The following is a 21,484-nucleotide window of genomic DNA, read 5'->3' on the forward strand; positions in this document are numbered from 1 at the left end:
TCGTTTTAGTTTACATTTAATGGGGTGATTTCACGACTAAGCCACAGATTTTTGTGATGTTTAGTAACCCTTCCCATAGGTACAAAGTTTTCAATGCAGAATGGCACTACCTGTTTAGCGTGACCCATGGGTCATGAAAATTCTTAGAATGAGCATCAATAACAAGTGTTTTCTTTAAATAATATTTGAGATGTCATGACTTTGTTCAGAATGTCTACGATTTGTCGCACTAGACCGACTGCATCTTGCGTCCCTGGGACAGGAACAGGTGAAAAATAACAACTTATGGTCTGAAATACCCGGTTCAACAGTAATCGTACATTTAGAAAATGATTCACTAAGAAAAGAAAGGTCTATATGTGCTTGTTCTCTAATAAAATCACATACAATTGGTTTAACATTCAACGCAAGCTTCATATCAAGAATAGCATCCGTATTAGCGCATTTACCATACGAAAAATGGCTCCAGTTAATGGATGGTATGTTCAAGTCTCCTGTTATTATGATATTACGTTTGCAAATCTTAACAAAATGATTACATAATCTAGGAGGAAAAGACATCAGCATTTGGTACCCTGTAAACCACACAGAGTGCAAACGACCACTCATTTGTTGTGACATTTAGAAACAAGCTCTCGTGTTCTTCGATCTGTTGCATAACGTAGACATTTGTCGCTGCAATTCTCCCACCACGTGAACCACGATCGCCTCGATAAATGTAATAAAAAATAATTTCACAATCACAAATGCTTCCATTTGACCAGGTCTCGGTCAAAACCACTAAGTGAGCTGCGTAAGTAAGTAAGTTTGTCGATTTTGTTGACAATGCTACTGGCATTCAATAAAAGGATACGCAAAAATCTGTGATTGCTATGATTCGGATGCCTTGCTGTCAGCAGCCACAACTGGAACACGTGTGGAAGATGCATCATCTCATACGTAAAGCCTTTTTCCAATGCGAAGTTTATCATTTACGAGCGACACTTTTTCACGTTTTATCATGTTTCGTAGTTTGCCGTAGCTGTTTTATTTTTCTTAGGGCTTCCAAAGACTAATCATTTTGGATAAAAATGTTCGTCCCATTTAACCTTGCAGATGTGCTAAGCACCTTCTGTTTCTCAATATAGTCCTGAAAATAAAGAATAACCCGTCGGCTTGACGAAGATTTCACAAGCCGGTGTATTCTAGCTACCGATTCGCAATTTATTCCAAGTTTATCACAAAAAACTTAATTTATAACTTTGCGAAGTGACAAAGTACCTCTTCAGGTTCTTTCGGCCCCTCCGTAATTCCAAAGACAGGGAAGTTATTTCGATGACTTCTGTCCTCCAGTGCAGTAAGCTTAACTTTGTTGCTGCATTTATCATTTAGATAATTTATCATTATCATTTAGACTATCGATAGTGCCAGCTTTTCGCTCACTTCCTTCAGTTTATTCTCGACTTTGTTTAAACGCGCACCGAATTTGCTCATAATCTTTTCAGTTCTGGTAAGTTTCAACTTCACTTGTTTCAAGTCGCTACGGATTGCATGTTGACCTGCTAACAGCTTTTCGAACATCTCAGCATTGCTAGGACCGGGATTTTCTTCGACATCCCCACACAGTAGTAACGTGCAGACATGAATACAATCCCATACGATGGAGAGCAGTATGCGTGGGCTTGGTAGAGCAAATAGGCACCTATCATCGTCTCTGCAGGCGCAAGGATAACTGTAACCTGAAATACGTAAGCTGAGCGCATTGTGAACTGCCCGCAGTTGTTGGTTCCACCAGGCCCACTGCACTTTTTGCATTTGAGCCACACTTTTTGCAGTTGAACTGCGCTTGCGCATTTGAATTGCACTTTCAAATAGTAGAACAACGCAAGCCTCTACATTGGCCATGAGCGAAAAGCTGCGCGTTTTCGCCATTGCTTAAGGTATAATGCACGCCATGAGAGGCTAGCAAATTATTCATCTTCCCCGCAAGGTGTGCCCCCGCAGGGCAATAGGCAAAGAGTGCTACACGAATAAGTAGCGCTGTAGTGTTTCGCATGATGGCCGGCGACGCTTTCGTCTCCACCACCTGGACACAACGGACGCGACACCCGCAGGTGGACACCCAGCACCTGGTCACTGCGGCTGTGCTGGCCGCGCCGTCGTCGCTGCTCCTCTCCAAGCTGCTGTTCCCAGAAACGGAGGAGCTGCGCGTTGTCACCGTGCGCATTTACACGCACAGCAGGTATGTGCGCACGACCGCGAATGAACGCTGATGAATGAGCAGGCTCAGGAAGGAAACAAGAAATCTTGTTTTTTTTTTAAACCTGATTAGGTATTTCACTTCGATTTTTTTTGTTTTCATCGTTTACTGTTTTCTAGCATGACACCGGGATGCAGCTGAAGTAAGCAGTCGTAAAGAAGAATACCAATGCATTGCTCGTTTTGCAATGCACTGCGTAACGTAGTAAATGTAATTGCTGTCTTGAAGGTACGCTCTTGTTCAGCATGTTTTATTGTTATAGGTTACACTCCTCGTGCGCTCAGTTGGTGGCGCCACCGCTCTCCAAGTGCGCAGCGCCAATGCGGCTACATCGCGCATTTTGTCCCTGTTCCCTTCCCGGCGCGTCGCTCGAAGTTGTGTGCGGTGAACGTCGGCGCGTGAAAATGGCAACGCAAAACGAGCCCCGCTTGCTGTTTTGCGGCTGCGGACGAATAGCAAACGTTCAGGAATGCTTCAAACGAAGTAGTTTGCTTCGTGGTGGCGACTTGTACTCCGCTAATCACGTTTGCTGCGTGAGAGAAGAACTACACAGTGCCGTCGGTCCGTCGGAAATCATAGGAAAATGCGTCGCACGAATGAAGAGCCAAGAAATGCACAGTTGCGCTCGTTCGGTGCCATAGCTGTCGATCTCACAGATGCACATGCTTGTACACATTTCTCAACAATGTTTGTATGGCTAACTTGTGTGGATGCGGCGCCTTCTGCTGTCACAGAGAGGAACAGAGTGCAAACGCCTCCGTTAAAATCTGCATCTGTCTGGGCCATCTGAAAAGTTGTAGAAAAGCATCAGGTCAAGCTTTGTTTTAAGTGCTTGGGAAGAACTTGAACGCACTGAAATCTTGCGTTAATCTCAAGCAAAAGAATAATGTCTTGGTTGATAGGAACAATTGAGTAATGAGATATTAGTTAAATGGAGACGCGATCGAATACATGTTCCCTGCCATTAGGACCACTTATAATCTTTGGTGCATGAAATGAAATGCCTCGAAACACTGCTTGAATTCAGACACAATACAGTGCTTCCAGCAAACGCTTACAACTGGTGTGTGGCCAGAGGATGGTGCATCAGGGCAAGTGTCGCTCCCAAATAATTTTTTTTCTGTTTACTATGGGACACCGAGCACGAGAGGTACACACCTGTCTACCCAGCACCTATTCCTTATCGAGGGCGTGGCTCATCTAAAATTTCTGGCTAGGCCACTGATGCAATCGAAACGTGCCTGAAGGCTAGTCTCTCGTGATAATAATAAATATATAACACTTTTGCTCACCACGGATGCGGATGTGCCAGTTTCTTACGGTGATGCAATGATTTCGTCGGCGAGGTCAGTCGAGGAATTCTCAAAGGAATCCGCAGACGCCGTGATCGCGCTCTAGGATGTCTGTGCTTGAAGCACGCGCGACGCCGCTGAACCCTAAAAAAAAAAAAAACAGCTGTAAGCACGCTTAATGAATACTGCAATACGTTTTCGGTTTTCATGGAGGCGCAACAATTTCTTTGAACTATCGGTTGAGCCGCGCTTCAAAGTCGTAAAGAACTGTAGCATCGCAGCAATTTTTCTCACAGCCGACTCTGACCACTTCACGGGTAACCTTTCTACTAATAACACTCACATCTTATATCTGTCGAGCTTTCGTGCCGGTAGTACCGCATCACTTCTGTAACACGGCGGAAACAGAGTTGGCACATAGGCGGGATAGCCGGGGCAATCGTGCTCGATTTGTTACCGACAAAGTGAGCACTGCAAATGACTGTCTTGCGTTGCACTGGTTGCCACAAATCTCCATTCGGGCTAAAAATAATAACAGAAAGCAAGGAACCAACACTGTGTTAATGTTACCTTGAGAGAAAGCGACAGGAACCGCGCGAAGACAGGACGCGTTTGCTTACCTGGTGCGCCGAACGGCAGCGATCCAACGTTGTCGCCTATCAGCCTCGTACGATTTCCAAGGAAAATGATAAAACAGCACCTTCGGCAGTTTCCCGGCCGTGTTCTTGTAGCTGTTATAACATCCGCACTCGCAACAGTAGATAGAAATCGACTGTTTTCGCCGCGTGCACACGCTTGCACTGATAGGGGCCATCGTCCACCTGCTGCGGCTAGGCGCGGCTGCGCGCAGGGAACAGGGACATTTCGCCAGCCGCCGCCGCCGTGGCGCTGCATGTCTGATTTGAAACAGCAGCGCCCGAGGCCTATACGCAAACACAGCTCGTAGAGAGAAAACAAATGAAGGTGGTGTACGGCGCATACCTTTCAGCTATGACACAGTTTTGGTGTAATGGCTCACGTTGGCCACCATGGCAAACGTAACCTTAAAACAATTCTTCGAACGTAGCGATGTAGCCTTAAGATAAGATTCCTTGATAAAATAAATTAACGTGCAATCTTATTACCGAGAAATTCTTAATGTATCTTGTGACTGACGGTACTTTCATAGGGCTGTCCTGTAAACAAATAGTATTCACATTGTCTCGCAGCGTAGAGACAGTCATGGCTTGATTGTTGATGATTAAAGGGAAGCTGAAAGGTTTTCAAGAAAAAAATGAGTGGACATCTGTACATAATGGTTTTCAACCTTCCGAATTCGAATATCCTATCGAAATTGAGCGAAAGAAAGCGCAAATATATTTTATTTCGACGAAAAGTGCAGCAGCGGACACGCCCAGCTCGCGCGTCTCGTCTCTACATGTGATTGGTCGGTGCGCCTCGTGACGTCAACGCTAGTAACCGACCGCTGCCGCTACACATGAAGCGAGGGGCCAGGTAGTTTGGTGCTGTTTTTCTGAGACGGTAATGGAAAATTTAGAGAGACTGCGTTTTTCTGAGGAGTTCGGCGTTACTCCCTACATGTACGAGCCGATTGCGAAGAGCCGGCCTCTCGAAGAAGCAAACGATGCTGGTGCGAGCAGTGCTTTCGACGCGAACGAAAGCAAAATCTTGGGATCTCCTCGTGTTGGAAATGCTCTTTGGTGAGTATGTTTTTTGCAAAGTGATCTAGTGATCTCGCCGATCTTTCGCCGACCTAGTGAGCTCGTTTCCGGTCAAACAACTGTAGTGTTGTGTTCCTGCATGCCTCCTCGTGGAACGTAAGCGGGGATGCGATCATCGGCATTTGTGCGCTGTCCAAAGCTGTCGGCAATCTACAAAGATGGTTTAAACGCGTGAAAAGCTTCCCGGTTCATGCAGTACATGTAGTGACCATCTGTTGACTTGCACGTTGACTACCACTCGCGTTGATTACCACTCACGTTGACTACCACGCACGTTGACTACCACTCTACATACACGTAGGCGCACCAGCAAAGGAATGCAGGGTTGATGGAAGCAGATTACGATGGCACGCACGCAGAAACAAGCGCGGTCAGGCACGGTCGCGGACGCTGCAAAGGAACGAAATACTAGAGTTGACGTCACAACACCGCGGCTTCCGGTCTCCGTTCCGCTCGCTCACTCGACGGGAGGCGGAGCTACAGCGCAATTTCAACCGACGATTACGTCGCTCATAATTGAAAAAAAAAACCCCCAAATTTTACCTACATGTTTTATAAGGTTCCCGCATCCGTATATGAGCGTCTTATTGAATTCGACAGACTCTTCAGCTTCCCTTTAAGGTGGTTGTGGCGGTCCGAAAATTCTGTATTTACTTCATAGTTTTTCTGTATATTGTATCCATGTGTGTTAGTATCCTCCAGCCTTACAAAGACCTTTATATTGATAGCATTATTAAATGAAACGATTGCGCTTCACTTCTTTCATTCAGCAAAATTCAAGCCATTGTGCGCCAAATATTTCAGAAAGAAAATATTGTTGAGTCACTGCTTTACATCTACGTGGGATTGCGCGTGTATAAAACAATAACAAAAAACAAAAACCAATGACAGGTATATTGTCAGTCGGCCTAAAAGAAGTGGCTACCCGGGTGATGCGTGATGCCACAAGAATCGCAAGAAAGAACAGCTATGGCTTTTCATCTCTTTCAAGGTGCGGGTCACCGTCGCTAAAACAGTGGCAGCACGATGCCTGAACACACGTTCCTTAACAATAACCGCCGTTATAGCGCCAAAATTCTTAGCTTAGCGAATGTGTCCGAAAAAGAACGCTGTCACCTATTATCATACCTTGCTGGTAAAGCAGCGCACTGACACAGACACAGAGAAGACACACAAGACGACACTCGCAGCGAGTGTCGCTGCTTTACCAGCAAGGTATGATGATCAATCACCAACTATACCAACTTTCCACATTGCTGAACTTCATTGCTGTCGCGTACGCATAGAGCGTAGACGACACGCGGAAATAGTGCATACATTGCGTTTCCCTGCGATGGTATAATAAAGCGCTCTCTCTCTCTCTGCGCTGGCATTACTAAAGCTTGGTTATGTCGTCATCGTTAGTGCGCTCATTCTTACAAGCTGCTGGACCAGTCTTCATTACCTGCGTCATGACTTCCAACAACAAAGTCGACACTTTCATCAACGTGGCGCAGCACGGACACCAGCATGCTGGAGGCGGGCGCCAAGGGCGCCATAGCGTGCCTAGCCCTAGTCGGAGGCATCCTCGCCAACATCGTGGCCTTCATGGCGTTCATCCACTTTCTCAACGCCGTCTTCCGGTGGGCCGCCGATGTTATGGGCCTGAGGGACGTCACGTTCGAGGTACCGCCAGAGGAATGAACGTTACTGTACTGTTCCGCTCACATTCCCAGCAGCCGCGTTTACGTACATGCGGCAGAAACGTATTGTATTAAATTACCGCGTCAAATTTACTCCTAAACCCTGGTTTACATGAATGCGCATCTTTCGGTCTCGTGTGATACTTGGAAAGTTCGCGATTTGGTGTCTTATTTGAGAATTCAAGCTCGTAATTTCCGATAAGTGTGCTTTTGGTGTTGCGCTAGGAAATGCATAAAAACACCTGCAGATTGTCGGATACATTACGTCAGGTTCTCCTTCCTTTGTCCGGGGTAGACATATTTAGCCATATAATTTTTGGAAAACATACCATATTGTATCAGACGAGAGAAAAGGGGTTTAACCGAGGGGCCCGATTTTTATTAGTCATATCATAAGGAGCCAACAAACACTGACACCAAGGACAACATAGGGGAAATTACTTGCGCTCAATAAGTGAAATAAAGAAACGATAAATTATTGGAAATGAAAGTGGATGAAAAAGTGGTGGCGCTGGCTAACACTGCCAGGCTTCTACTAGTACACATAAATACCCAAGAAAGCGGATGGGGCGCCGCGGTAGGTCAATTGGTAGAGCATCGCACGCGAAATGCGAAGGTTGTGGGTTCGGTTCACACCTGCGGCAAGTTGTTTTGTCATGCACTTTCATTTCCAATAATCTATCGTTTCTTTCTTTTTTAATTTATTAAGCACAAGTAATTTCTCCTATGTTGTCCTTGGCGTCAGTGTTTGTTGGCTCCTTATGATATGACTAATAAAAATCGGGCCCCTCGGTTAAACCTCTTTTTCTCGTTTATTACATAATGAGTGTCTTGAATCCAGCAACATTGATGCTTTCAGGTAGCATGTGTGGGGTTTATTGACCAGTTGCCTTCATCCAAAAAGATCACGTTCTCGTGACGCCTGCGGCACAATGGACGTTCTACGTCCGCCGCCAAGGCCTGTGAGTGGTGGCGCCGGCTAACACTCCCAGGGTTCTACTAGTACACATAAATACCCAAGAAAGTGGATGGGGAAACGCCGCCGCGGTAGCTCAATTGGTCGAGCATCGCACGCGCAATGCGAAGGTTGTGGGTTCGCTTCGCACCGGCGGCAAGTTGTTTTTTCATCCACTTTCCTTTACAATAATTTATCGTTTCTTTATTTCACTTATTAAGCGAAAGTAATTTCCCCTATGTTGTCCTTGGTGTCAGTGTTTGTTTGCTCCTTATGAGATATTGTATCAGGATATTCAAATTTCGCAGCGTGTCCGTAACTGTTGCCACGTCCAGTGGCAGGCGAGCACATCTCCTCAAGGTGGACATGACTGCGTTAACGCCGCTAATCAAATAACTCCCTGACGTTGATGTCAATCATTATTGACAAAGAAGACGCTGTTTCAATCCGCGTAAGGTGCTCGGGTAATGCACTCACGAGTGAAAAAAAAGAAAGAAAAATCGCGTGCGGCCTGCTCTGTAATCCGCCATTTTTGTTTTGCAGTCCGGCAGTGCAGCAGCAATCGTCGCCGATTGTTTAGCCGATTACCATCTCGCAGAATGTGCTTTACCATATTTCGTGACAGTTTACGTGGGCCGCTGAAATGCGCATTCTTCATCCGAAACCCCTGCTTGGCGCATTTGATGCGTCAAGCCTTCCTAGCGAATTGACTCGTTTATATGAGATGCGATAGGCTTGAAAGTTAATTCGATGCTCCTCACTAAAACTAATATAAACATGGCTATCGACACATGAGTGCAGTGCTGTTTGGAAAAGATTGCTGCCGCAAAGGTGGTGGCACATAAATCCTATCGTATGACACCAGCTTGACTTGTACAACGCGAAACCAAAGAAGTGCTTGCAGAAATTCAAATGCACTTTTGCCGCTAATCCGCACTCGAGTACGAAGGCGTCTTTAAGTGATCTATAATGAACCTTCTCTCATGTTAGCCGACTCCATTGTGTGCGTGCAACGTTTCATACTTTCTTGATCTGTAAAAGAAGCAGAAGAATATGTACACTTCAAATATTGTCTTGACTGAATGAAGATTATGGTGCGCGTTTTGCTTTGTTTCGATGTTCCGCATACGAAGTTTGTAAGGTTTCGTACAAGCTAGCTAGTTTTACAAGAGCTGTTGTTGCTCAAACTACATAATAACCGAGATGTTACCTAAATATTCCTCCACGATGCAGAACAATCGTAATGTCAATAGCTACGAATAATTCTGGCGCAAGCGCAATTATTTTAACATAAATCGTAACCTTTACCTCAGATAAGCATTCTTCATTATCTATATTGAGCTGGGTCACCATGGTAGAAGCGGCCTTTAAAGCGGCTCCAATGAACGAATTCGAGGTAATGACAACCACAAGCTGTTTCAACGCACACAAACGTACGCGCACATCTTCGATACAACGCTATTCTACTTCAGAGAACTGAACCACATAGATGCATTGTTTAGAGCCAGTTTCGAAAAATAAATGCTCAAGTGTGTTACCGAAGCACGACCTCAAAGCTACCGCAAACAAGTGTAAAGTACTTCATCACCTGCATTCGAATGACGCACAAGTGCTACCCAGTGGCGACATGATAATCATAGCGACAAATCAAATTCGTCGCAAAGGTCACGTGGGGGAAACGGCTGCCGCTGATAGCGATGGCGCTGATGCCCTTCCCTGGCGACAATTTATAATTTAGCCGCCTTGCATTGGACTAGTGTATATCAGCATTGCGCGCAGCGTTTTCGTGCTGTTTCGAGAACAACGCACGTACTCTGTGCAGTTAAAATAGGTGCTACAAGCACAAAGAAACATTGCGCCAACGCATGCCTTGCCGTAAGCGCTTCACGGCGTTTGCGCTGGCGCTCCGCAGAATGTGCTGGGCCGGGCGTTCACCCCGCTGGCACTGAGCATGGGCGTGCCATGGCAAGACTGCGCCGACGTGGGCGAAGTTATCGGCATCAAGGTGGTGGCCAACGAGTTCATCGCCTACCAATCGCTGCTCGCCAAAAAGCTCGACGTGCGTGCTGCATTGCGGGCGTGTGACTGTGATGATGCTTGAGCAGCTGGATGCACAGAAATATCGCCCTCGATGAAACCTGTTCGTAAGCAATCGAGCGAGAAAGGCACAAGAACGCGCGTAGTGCATTGTTTACCTATAGCCCTGCAACAAGTTTTACGCGCCTAAAGGTACAAATGCCGTCTATCACGCAGCGAAGCATGAAAGACGGTGATAGCGAAGAGAGCGCAAGGAGGGAAACAGAAGAAGAGGGTGCAGCGGAACCATGAGGCGGAAAGCGGAGGAGGGTATGGCGAAAGTGTGAGCGAGTAGGCATGCGGCCAGCGCGGAAGCAAAGCGCTGGCTGAAGAAACTAAAGTAAATGAAGTAAAACAGAGAAGCTGTCCAATATTACGTGTCGCCATTTCAATAGCACATCGGTGCGATTTATTGATGCGCCTGAGCCGACATTATAAAATGTAGAACGCGATAGACTTAAAATATCCATAACTGATTGTCACGCTTCCCCGCAGAGTTTTTACAATTGCTAGTAGGTACAGCGTGGCATGGCGTTTTGACGGCGCTCGACGTTTCTGCGAAGGCGCGAGTAAGAGCGGGCGCGAGAGAGAAAATCTGGGGGCTTTTGCTCCTTTACATATATATATATATATATATATATATATATATATATATATATATATATATATATATATATATATATATATATATATATATATATATATATATATATATATATATGTATATATGACTCAGCCTAAACACTACGGAGGAGGTTTCTTAGCGCGCATTGTATTGGTTTGTCTCCTAGACATGCCGGCATTGCGGAATGCGGTTGAGCGCTCCGCCGCTGGCAGCCCGCGCGGTAAGGCAGTGGGCGCGGACGCCGCTTGGTGATCGCTGTGTCTGAAGGGGCAATGTTGTGACAGGTGCTGCATAAGTCGTGGGCCGCTTTTTTTGTTGCGACGATAGATCGTATTTCCTACAAACACAGCTCCAGGAGGCCACGTGTAACCGGCAAGCGGAGGCCTCAGGAAAGCACCTGAGGTTATATTAAAGCAGGCGGCGCAGGATCTCCGGGGCACCCAAGCGGTAGCAGGGGGATCAAAGCTGGAAGCAGGGCGGCCCGTACGTTGGGGCCGCGGAAGGCGAAGCGTGCCAGGGGGTGCTGGAATAAAAAATTGGCTGTCCGCGATAGCGGACAGCCGATTTTATACTCCCTTGGCACGCGCAGGCCTCTGCGAGCCCCAACCCACGGACCAGTCCGGGTTCTAGCGTTGATGTCCCCGTTGCTGCTTGGGTGTCCTGGAGGCGCCGCCAATAATGCTAAATAGTGACACGTTGTTTTCATCACAAAAAAATGAATGAATAAATATAATTGTGGCGAGCCGTCAACTTGCAATGCTGAGTTCATCACTACCGCGCCCCTTGACTTCGGCCGCCACGCCTAGGGACAAACGCACACAGTGCGCACCAAGAAACTCCTCCGTAGTACCTAGGCAGAGTCGTATTTCCAAGGAGCAAAAGTACCCACATTTCCTCTCTCGCAACCGCTCTCACTCGCGCATGCGCGCAAACATCCATCGTCTCCACAAGTGCCACGCTCCGCTGTACCTGCTAGCAATCTGAAATACGCTTCCCGGCAACCGCAGCTTTCTTGCGGATGCGTGGAGCCGAGCACGATGGTGGTGTTGCAAGGAACCGAGCCAGCCCCCCGCTCGGGAAAGGGGTGTGTGTTTGAGTTTCCACGTAAAAGAATTACGTTTTCTGGTTTATTCAGGTTAAACTCCGACGCTATCATGTCTGCAGGTTGTGTTTAGGTCGTACTTTACAATTTTTCTAACGTATTTTACTTTGAGGAGTTCACTCAATTCAGTTGCGCATCTGCGCACCCCGGAGGGCTTGCGTGGTTGTGGTACGGAATGACTTTTCACCGAGTGACGTCACCAACGTCAGATTTTGTGCGATAAGGTTCATGCATTAAGTCAAGTTATTTGTTTGTTACACAGAAGTGGGTATATTCGGTCAGCATACAATGGATATATAAGGCGGTTCGCCGGTACCTTTATTGGGCGCCTCTTTCTCTCGCTCTCTCTCTCTCTCTCTATATATATATATATATATATATATATATATATATGACCACAACCAAATTTAGGTTGGGTCACCCTAAATTTAAAGTTGGGCCACCCACCAATTTAGGTTCACCAACCCTAAGATTGTTGGTCCACCCCTAAATTTCAATTTCGCCCCAGACGTTCCGCCGCAGTCCGTTACGAGTACCACAAATGCCGCGCGCCTTCGTTGACTCACAGTGCGCTCACCTGCGCTCACATATCGGCAGGCCCGCTCCGCGATGCTGGCCACGTACGCGCTGTCTGGCTTCGGCAACCTGTGTTCGATGGGCGTCATGCTGGGCAGCCTGGCCGCGCTGTGTCCGCGTCGCCTGTCCGACGCCTCCGAGTTGGCCGTCCGAGCGCTGTGGGCCGGCTGCTCGGCAAGCATACTCAGTGCCTGCGTAGCCGGTGAGTGCGAAAGGGCGCCAGCCTGAGCTTCCCCCTACGGTTGCTCGAACACACTAAGAGATCGACCGCAAATGCTTGCGGTGTTATGTTGTACTATCGAACACCGATGTAACGAACGCGGATATTGCGAATTATCGGATATAACAAAGTAAATAGAAATATTTTTTCGAGGATGTTCGCATGTAACAGAGATGTGCTTGTAACGAATTCGGGGGTTTTTGCGCGTTGAAACAGCGACCTCATTATAGGGCATGTCCACCTAGGATTCTTTAACGCGCATCAAATGCACGGTATACTAATTTTTTTTTTCTGTATTCCGCCGGCATCGGACGTCGACACCGCAGCTGGGATTGAACCCGCGACCTGCAGCTTAACGCCACAGCCACTGGGCTACCGCGGCGAATTTCTCCGATCGGAGGCGATTTCGTTATAGCGAGGCTCGACGAGACTATCGTGTGACGCCTCTTTCATAATGAAGACGGAAAGGGAGAGCATCTGCGCGTTCATTTCTTAGAAAATTTATTATATAGACATTAGATTGTAATTTTGGAAGGGATGGCAAACCAATGGGTGACATCGGTTCGTTGTTTGCCTTAGGCACTGTCCACGGGTGAATGTGTGTAGTACATGACAGGGTAGAGGAGGGGCAGAGGGTGAGGCTTGTAGATTGTGCTGCTGGTCATTAAAACTTAATATTGAACAGGGAATCTCTATTTCACACTGCTATTGTATTTCATAAGGAATAATATAAGGCCATGAATGAATGAATGTTTGATGTTTTATGGCGCAAGGGCCAAGTATGGCCAAAGAGCGCTATGTCCGTGGTAATGACTTCGCAGTGTAATCATGAGTTCGATGAAGTTCGTGTGACGTGGCTGTAGAGGGGCCTTAAATATGGTCGCGCTAAAGTGCGTAAAACCTGTATAATAAGATTATGGCGATGACTTATGACATGTACTCTGAACTTTAAGGTGCATTTAAAAAGAATGACATGATGCGTAAAAATATATAAGGTTATAAGATATGCTAGAGCACTAATGCCTCCTTAGAGCCCTTGAAGAACAAGGGCCTGGAGGCATGTGCTATGTAAAACTGTTATCGCAGTGGCATGCTCTGGAGCGAGGATGCTCTACGAATTTAATGGGCATATAACGTGTAGTACGACATCATTTAAATAGTTGAGGACTGTTTTGGTGTCAAAAAGCGATTCCTTACCAAGAAACATAGCCGGGTGTAGAGGGATGTAATAATGGTAAGCAAGCGGAAAATGTTTCTTTCTCTCCGTTTCGGCTTCCCGACACTCCAGTAGCACGTAGAGGACGGTAAGCCTCTCACCTCATCTACCACGGGTTGGAGGTTCACTTCCAGTAAGCAGATAATTATGCGTGCCAAATGTGTGTCCTATTCTGAGGCGACAGAATAGGACATCTGTTCGCCGAGATCTTGTTGGGGAGGGCCAAAAACGTAACTGTGGCTGTATGACGTGCAGTTTATTATTTATTTCTGAGTCCCACATATATAAGGCTACTGCGTGCCATATTTCATTCCAGTCACTTTTATTATCCTATAGCTATCATTCGTAAAGTATTGTTTCGGCTTTAATGTGTCACTCAACGTGGAAATAAAGGACACAGGTTCTTCTAGAGAGCGATTTTAACTATTGCCAAATCAGCAACTTATCAAGGCAAATTAAGAGTCGAGAAAAAAAGGTCAGGATATGCCGAAAACATTGGAACGAAATCTGCGATGTGTTCTTAAACATTGGCATTCAATGTCATTAGCAGTCTACAGCCTTGAAAATACGTCAATGCGAGAAGATCGCAAAAAAGAAAGAGTGAAATAATGCACGTCTCTAACTATGCTAGATTTATTTGTTTTTATAATACATCAATCAATACATAGCTCTAACACTAAAAGAAATCGCCAGCGTCAAATTCGAAACTAATACTTCTATAAAAGAGCGGAGAACATGCTACGAAAAACAATTATCATGTACTGTGCAGTCGAACCCGCTCACAAAAACCCTCTTACTAATTAACACATTGCATGCAAAGTACCGGCGTGATAGACGAAAGTGAAGGACAGATAGAGGGAGAGAAAAGGCAGAAAACACCATCTGCTGAGATTCCGGAAAACGCAAAAAAAAAATATCCGGATGTGGAGAAAGAACTAGATGTTAGATAATAAAAAAATTCACGATGGACTGCAGGAGACAGAGAAAACGCGAGGAAAGGCGAGAAACCTACTACGGACTGGGGTAGGCGCTGTGGGAATCAGATTTCGAATTTATTTCTGGGGTTCTGCGCGACAAAACCATAATTTGGTTATGAAGCACGCCGTAGTGAGGAACTCCTGATTAGTATTGACCACCAGAGGATCACCAGGGGATCGCGATTCACTAAATAAATTAAGTACGTCATTAAGTTCATAGTTACCAACTTCACAGCACATGTTTTGCACGAAACTGCAAGGGAATCGGTATCTGGTGCAATATTTGGTACAGCGAAGAAGAAATGACAGATGGAAGCTCCTGTGTCCGTCCGTCGTTTCTTCTTGTGTCCGCGCTTTGCTGCACTGTGCCAGATGCCATTCCATGACGACCAATCAACAAACAGACATGTCCACCCTCGCCGACTTCGAGGGAAGTCGTCTTAATTGTGAAGTTACAGGTTTCTACATTTCAAGGTGGCCACGTAGGCTGAAATAACTGTTGTCGAATTAAGCGTTTAGTTTACCTGACTACGCGCGCGGCCACATGAAGCGCGGCTCTCCACTGAACCCTATTGTGACGTTGAAGTGTAACGTAAACATTGTCACGAGGCCTCTGCTATGTTTAGTACATTGTAAATATAATTGCTGTTGTTTTGATTGTTTTCTGTATTAGACAAAGTGTACAAGATGATTTGACATGTGAGAAGTCACGTCAGTAAACTCCTCTGTGCGTAGCGTAAACCGAAGCTGCCGCCTCACTTGGCTAATTGCAAAAGATGGTTGCGATTCTCTGCTTATGCAACTCGCGATTGGATGAAGAGCCACTTCAGCAGCTGGGGTGAGGCAAACCACTTCATCCCGCTGTATAGGAAGCTTTGTTTTACGCCACCTATATTGCATAATAGGGGGTTTCCACCGCGAGCCGCAATTCGTGGCGCCGTGTGTGTAATCAAGCAAACGGAACGAACAATTTTACGCCAGCTATTTTCTGTCTACATAGACTATGGCAATGTTAGTGATCAGGCTAGTTGGTCCAGCACATACATGGCCATCCTGAAATGTAGGAACCTGCAATTTAACCTTTAGGACAATTTCCTTCATCTGCCCCTCATAACTGGGGACCGTAAGGTTTGTAAATCGGAAGTTATTTAGTGCAATTAGTTTATTAGGGTACTAAAATTAGTTATTATTAGGTTATTAATTAAGTTATTGCTATGCCTTGGGATGACATCCACCTGGGCAGATAATTAATCTGTAGTCCCGTTATATCAGTAAATTTTGTGGCCTTTCTTTTAAAATGGTTGAAGTAAGAAACATAAGACACCCTATTTCTTATAGTTTTTGGTATGCCACAATCGGGTTTTCTTCTTTTCATGGGCTCTAGGATGCAGATGAGCTTGCGTTTCTCCCGGCAATAATTTCTTCATACGCTGTAGAAATTGGTAATAAAACGAATGAAAAAACGCCAGGGCTGGTGGTCGTCCAGGTAAGTGGAACCGCCTTGAGCACCAAGTTTCCTCACTTCGTGTTTAAACGCTACCTAAATATTCGGTTTGAAGGTAAATAGTGGAATTTTAGGTATTTACATAGGTATTACAATGTCACTGAACAATATTTCAAGCGATGGGCAATAGCTACAAAAAACACATCTATCTCTGCGGCACTGTTTCGAGAAATTACCAGGATTTTAGCTCAAATACACAATGTAACGGGAAACGTGTTAGTGAGCGTACGAAAAGCTCTACGTGCGAAAGTCTCCCGGCTCTCATTGACTGCATGTGAAATTTCTTGTCTTCTTTTGCGGACTAGGCAGCCTCACCGACACATGAGACCTGGAAGAACGCTTCCTTCGATAGATGTTTGTTAAACGGTGAGTAAAGCCCTTTGCAGCCAACATTTGCAACAACGTAACTAGTTCAGCCGTAAGTGTAGGAACAAGCTTTACTATCTAGTAACAACATCGAGTGTCTTGGCGGGCTCTTTAGCAATACGTGTACACAGTAGTCGCTACACGCAAGAAAAAGAAGTTCCTACATAGAACAGGCATCGCGAAGCAAGAAAAAAAAAGGAAGATTGATCACGTCTGAGTATTTTTCTTTCTTGTAAACCCAGGCTGCATAGAACAGGGGTCCACCTTTGAAGCAGCGCTGATGAAAGCAGAAACGTCGCGATAACATTGTAGAAAGGAAACAACGAAGCAGCGCATGTGGTCTGAATATTCTTGCGGAGATTACAACGTAATGAGCAAAGCAATACCTTCAGGATGACTGCCTTCGTCGAAATATGTGTATTGGAATATCGCCCCTAGTTTCAATTACATTTCAGCGCGCATTGACTCAACGCACCGTCATGAGAAGTCGCCAAGTCGCCACCACATTTGCTATTATAATCCATGTATCCGGTATTACGGTGCATGTGAAAGTAAAGGTGCACACTTTTTCGCGAGTTACAAGCTCCACGACAGTCACAGTATGTCGCAGTGAGACACACGCCTTCGCTTAATTAGTAAAGCCACTGATTGAGTGGAGTCGTCGACAGGCAGCGTCCGGCACTGCACAGCTCGAAAAGTATGTGGTGCAAGACTTAAGCAGCTCACATGATGCGATGTGCTCAGTATTCGGCACACGCGGTATATACGTGTCGCAGCAAGAAGCCACAGAATGTCGCTGAAAGCTGCTATTGTGCAAGCGCTGCCCACCATTACCACGCACTATTTGACTCGAGCGTGCAGCTTTTATAGAATTAAAACTCTATTTATAAGTGAAGCTTGAAGTGATTTTTTTCAAAAGCCTTAGAAATCAGTGTCGAAAGAGACAATGTAAAGACATTCGCAATTAATATTTCGATTTTTTTGGCTGAAATATTGTTGCTGTTCTTAAAGTCGCCATTTTGTCATCAAATACCTCACACGCGCGCAGACGCCGGAAATGCGTTACAGGGTCTTCATAGGTCACTCGCTTTTGTTATGGCTCGAGGTGGTGTTTGGGCCAAGAATTCACCAAGCTAACTGACGTGTACATCCGATAGTAGGAATGAAGGAAGAATGGTTTATTTTACACTATTTACACTAGCTCCAAATACGAGAGCCAACTTCATGCAGGAGCATATTAAACGTCTCAGTTCACGTCAGGACACGTCAGTCGCCACTGCACCAGAGGTCTCCGTTTTCTATGCCGTCGCCTTCCATTAGGTGTCTAGACTAGGGAATCTGATGACTGCATCGCGGTCATTCACAATCGTCGAATCGGTCGCAATATCCCAACGGTGATATCGCACCGTTCCGCACGTTCCGCCGAACTCCGCCTCCGATGTTGCACCTTCGTCACCGCATATTTAGCAATCTGGGAATCCAAGGTCGAAGTCGTTCCCACGGTAGCATTCGACGTTAGCCCTATTCATCAATTAGTTCACGTTGTCAGGTCCAGGTAGAGGGGTCATTTGGTAATCCGTCAACTGTCGGCGTCAACGCTGCGTTGACTTCTGGATGGGTGCTGATGAATGAGGCTGTTGCCTCGTGGTGAACATCTAATTAATACCCTTGGCCGTATTTACACTGAACACTATGAACTTTCATTTGCAGCAGTGCTAAAAACGCACACACGCACACGCACGCACGCACATGCATGCATGCACGCGCGCACGCACACACACACACACACACACACGCACGCACACGCACACGCACACGCACACGCACACACACACACACGGACAAGGAAGAGCACAGGACCAGCGCTGTCTTGTGCTGTCCTGTTGCGGGATTTCAGGCTATGCACCTTGCAACATTGCTGATGTCACCTGGGCTGTATTTTCGTTCCGCGTTACGTTCACGTTACATAGTTTCCGAGCACATTGATCGAATGAATGGCCGTGGTACGGTCACGTCCCACACTTAGCGTTGCGTCACGCCAAAGGGAATCCACCTTGATAAGCAATCGATATAAAATATGGCTGCCGTAAGGGAGCTTCTAGAAGCTGCTTTCTGTAAATCTTTGCGAAGACCAAGATTGCACAAGTGAGTGAATATAAACATCATTTTTAATTTTTTTGAATTCTTTCATTTATTCAGACATGTATGCATAGTGCACAAGGTATTGGAAGATATAGCGAGGACTTCAAGAATAGCCGCAATATTTCAGTCAATAATTAATATACGTAATATACCAAATTGTTGCTGCCTGTTTCATTCATCACTGTTTTCTATGGCTGTCCAAAAATATACATCAACTTCAATTACTTCCTGAATTCGACTTCGATAATAGCTCCATGCTCGGATCGCATAGTGTGTGGTAATAATGTTCGGAAGGCAAGCACAAATGCAGCTTCTCGCAAGTTTTTATTATCGTGGGTGCTTGTAAGCCTTCCTCTCAGTGACGCTGGTAATACATAGCAGCCTAGCAGGCTTAAGTTGGTATGTAGGGGCGCTGAATTCGGGGTGACGCAATGATGACAGCCAGCCATTTTTGGGTCATGCAGGCTCTTTGGGAGCAAGGTAACCCTGAGTGGTTTACTTTACTCGGGAGTGGGCATGTCATATGATTGTGCACAGAAGGCTTGGCTGTTGATGCGGCCACTTAAGGCCGCTTGTCAATGGCCTTGGCCTTCCAGGTTTCTCAGTCGTCGTGACCTCCAGCTGCTGGAGAAACTCAACCGTCTCAATGGTGCCTGACCACTGGAAGTGCTTATTTCTGTTTGTCTCAGATAGATCGCCATAAGCTCTCACCCCAAAATGAAATCATTTGCGGCGTTCAAGTAGGTGGCGACCTCCAAGTCATTGTGGTTTTTGTGTAAGGCGACTAAGACAGCGTACGGATTGAACTCCTGTGTCAGACTGGAAGTTTATACACTGCAATAAGCGTGCCACATAAGTGACAGAGGGATTGGTAAAGATGGAGTTAGGCGCCTAAACTACATGGAATGAGAATGCTTATGTTTAGGGTGATTCAAAGCCGTGCCCTAAAATAAGGCGCTCACCGATGGGGCCTGCTTCGCCGCGATCCTTCGTTAGCTAAACTTTGCGTACCCAAGAGTATGTTCCCACGAAGTGTAAAAAATAACGAAAAGAACTACGCGTCTCTTGACAAAGGTCAAAATCCCGGATTGCATGGTACAGTCAGTAAGGTCATCCGCCCGAATATGAGTAACATTGGTGTAGCACTATACAATAACTAGAATGCTATATCTGACGCAATAAAACTAGGCGAGAGTCATTTGAATGGAATGCAAAAAAATAGTAATGAGAAATGAAATCCGCATATAATTTTCTTTTTTTTCTTTTTCAGCTTTCCACCAATCTCATCACAGAAGACGAAGACCATCACATTCACTTCGCGAAGCATTCTCGAGCATAATTGTTTATTGCGAGTTTTACTCGACACCGTTCTTAACGGAAAAGGGCTGGGTGTACTTATTTGCCACGTCCAACGTACAAGACATGGCACTGTACAGAAGGACTATCATTATATAATGAATGAATCACGAAGTTCGCATGACGTCTTTTCCTTTTGTCGTTTTTTACAAAATGTATTGGCGTGCTTTTCGTTAGTGAGAAGTAGGGGTAGCTTATAGGCGTATGGTGCATCCTACCCAGATTCTCTTGCAGTTATTTCTTGGCGAGCCCTTGGTAACGCTCGATTGCCAGGAAGCCTTGACGCAAGTCTTCGCTTGCGGGTAGGATTCCTATCAGCTGAGTTACCTATTTTCCTTTTATTCGTTAATACGTCTACTTCCACCGCAGCGGCAACTCATTACTGTGCTTGTTGCAGCTGTGGATGCTGAATATTATCGAATCATCGTAACCCTATCAAGCCTTTCCGAGCTCAGTCCATAAATTAGCGTGTGTTTGACCTACCATTTTGGCGAAAAAATTGTATTTGGCTAAATTTCCGTAATAAAGGTACCGAAAACGCAAGAATAAAGCATATGGAATATTGTTACTGAAGTGCATACACCATGCAGCGTTTAAGCGGTGCGTAGAGGATTTTCAGTGAAAATTTTTAGCAAGGAATAAAACAGGGAACCACTGCACCTCGTCGCTGCATCCGACGAACCTAAGTTATCGCGGTTTTTGCATGTCGCAGAATGTCGACGATAAAGTTGGCAATCATAAACAATCGCGATATTCTCCGCCCTTGCACGTATCTTGTCAACTTTCCTGCATGCGGCGATGGTATGCGTGACTAGATTACCACAAATTCTAGTGGCCGTGTAGGAGAAGACGCCATTATTAGCCGAGAGCTTATCTGGATAAGGTGCAGGAGTGTACCGAGTATTGGGGGTGTGCCCGGCATCATTGCAGCACCTGACTGGTGAAACGGGTCGGGCAAGCAGTCGGTTACTACTGAGCAGCGTCTCGAGTTGGGGTTGTTGACATTTCATCACTACTCCTTCGAGAAACGCGAGATTATTTGCAGAAGTAAATCAGCGCAGACCAGAGAGGTTATCGATGTCGTGGATATAGCACGTACCGTTCTAAAATGTGTACGCTGCGCCGCTATTGCTCAGTGTAAAAAAGAGCCTTCGTTTCTAAAGAACTGCAGTCAGTGGGCGATAATTACGAGGCAATGGGAGTGTCATCGATTGCGCGGTTTTTATTGTTGTTCGTAGTCGTCAATACAAATGACGTCTGCCGGCTAAATAAAGGTTCGTTATTTGAAAGGATATATTACCTTGTGTATGCGCGTCTTTGTGCCTGAGTTCGTATTCCTGCGCTGTTACCCAGTAGAAATATGACTCAATTGTTTGATACATTCAATTTTTTTATACCTTGTGTATACAGTTAACCGGCAACTGTTGCTAGGGCA

General features: G+C 45.8%; 1 protein-coding gene and 2 long non-coding RNA genes across 18 annotated transcripts in view; 1 reads left to right on the plus strand and 2 right to left on the minus strand.

Annotated features, from left to right (window-relative positions):
• LOC135912839 (uncharacterized) overlaps window positions 1-12,397 on the minus strand; it is a 53,475-nt gene extending 41,078 nt beyond the window's left edge. The window contains exon 1 of the long non-coding RNA XR_011512911.1: window positions 12,270-12,397. This is a non-coding gene — a long non-coding RNA (uncharacterized lncRNA). The remainder of the gene's footprint in view (window positions 1-12,269) is intronic.
• LOC135912838 (uncharacterized transporter YutK-like) overlaps window positions 1-20,173 on the plus strand; it is a 48,301-nt gene extending 28,128 nt beyond the window's left edge. For 4 of the 16 annotated variants that reach the window (XM_070536056.1, XM_070536054.1, XM_065445385.2 and 1 more), the window contains 6 exons: window positions 2,094-2,221; window positions 6,749-6,917; window positions 9,802-9,948; window positions 12,290-12,470; window positions 16,491-16,551; window positions 19,964-20,173. In XM_070536056.1, the coding sequence (XP_070392157.1) occupies window positions 2,094-2,221; window positions 6,749-6,917; window positions 9,802-9,948; window positions 12,290-12,470; window positions 16,491-16,510 (645 nt within the window). In that variant the 3' untranslated portion in view covers window positions 16,511-16,551; window positions 19,964-20,173. Of the gene's footprint in view, window positions 1-2,093; window positions 2,222-6,748; window positions 6,918-9,801; window positions 10,034-12,289; window positions 12,471-16,490; window positions 16,552-19,963 lie in introns of those variants that run through there. The other 12 variants (XM_070536055.1, XM_070536059.1, XR_011512908.1 and 9 more) reach the window with 7 other exon arrangements.
• LOC135912829 (uncharacterized) lies at window positions 2,458-4,466 on the minus strand. Its single transcript, XR_010567795.2, has 4 exons — window positions 4,152-4,466; window positions 3,875-4,053; window positions 3,532-3,675; window positions 2,458-3,025 (listed from the first exon to the last, which is right to left on the minus strand). It is a non-coding gene; the product is annotated as an uncharacterized lncRNA (long non-coding RNA).
• Window positions 20,174-21,484: the final 1,311 nt, after the last annotated feature.

Source organism: Dermacentor albipictus, chromosome 3, assembly GCF_038994185.2.
Source record: "Dermacentor albipictus isolate Rhodes 1998 colony chromosome 3, USDA_Dalb.pri_finalv2, whole genome shotgun sequence".
Classification (NCBI taxonomy): domain Eukaryota; kingdom Metazoa; phylum Arthropoda; class Arachnida; order Ixodida; family Ixodidae; genus Dermacentor; species Dermacentor albipictus.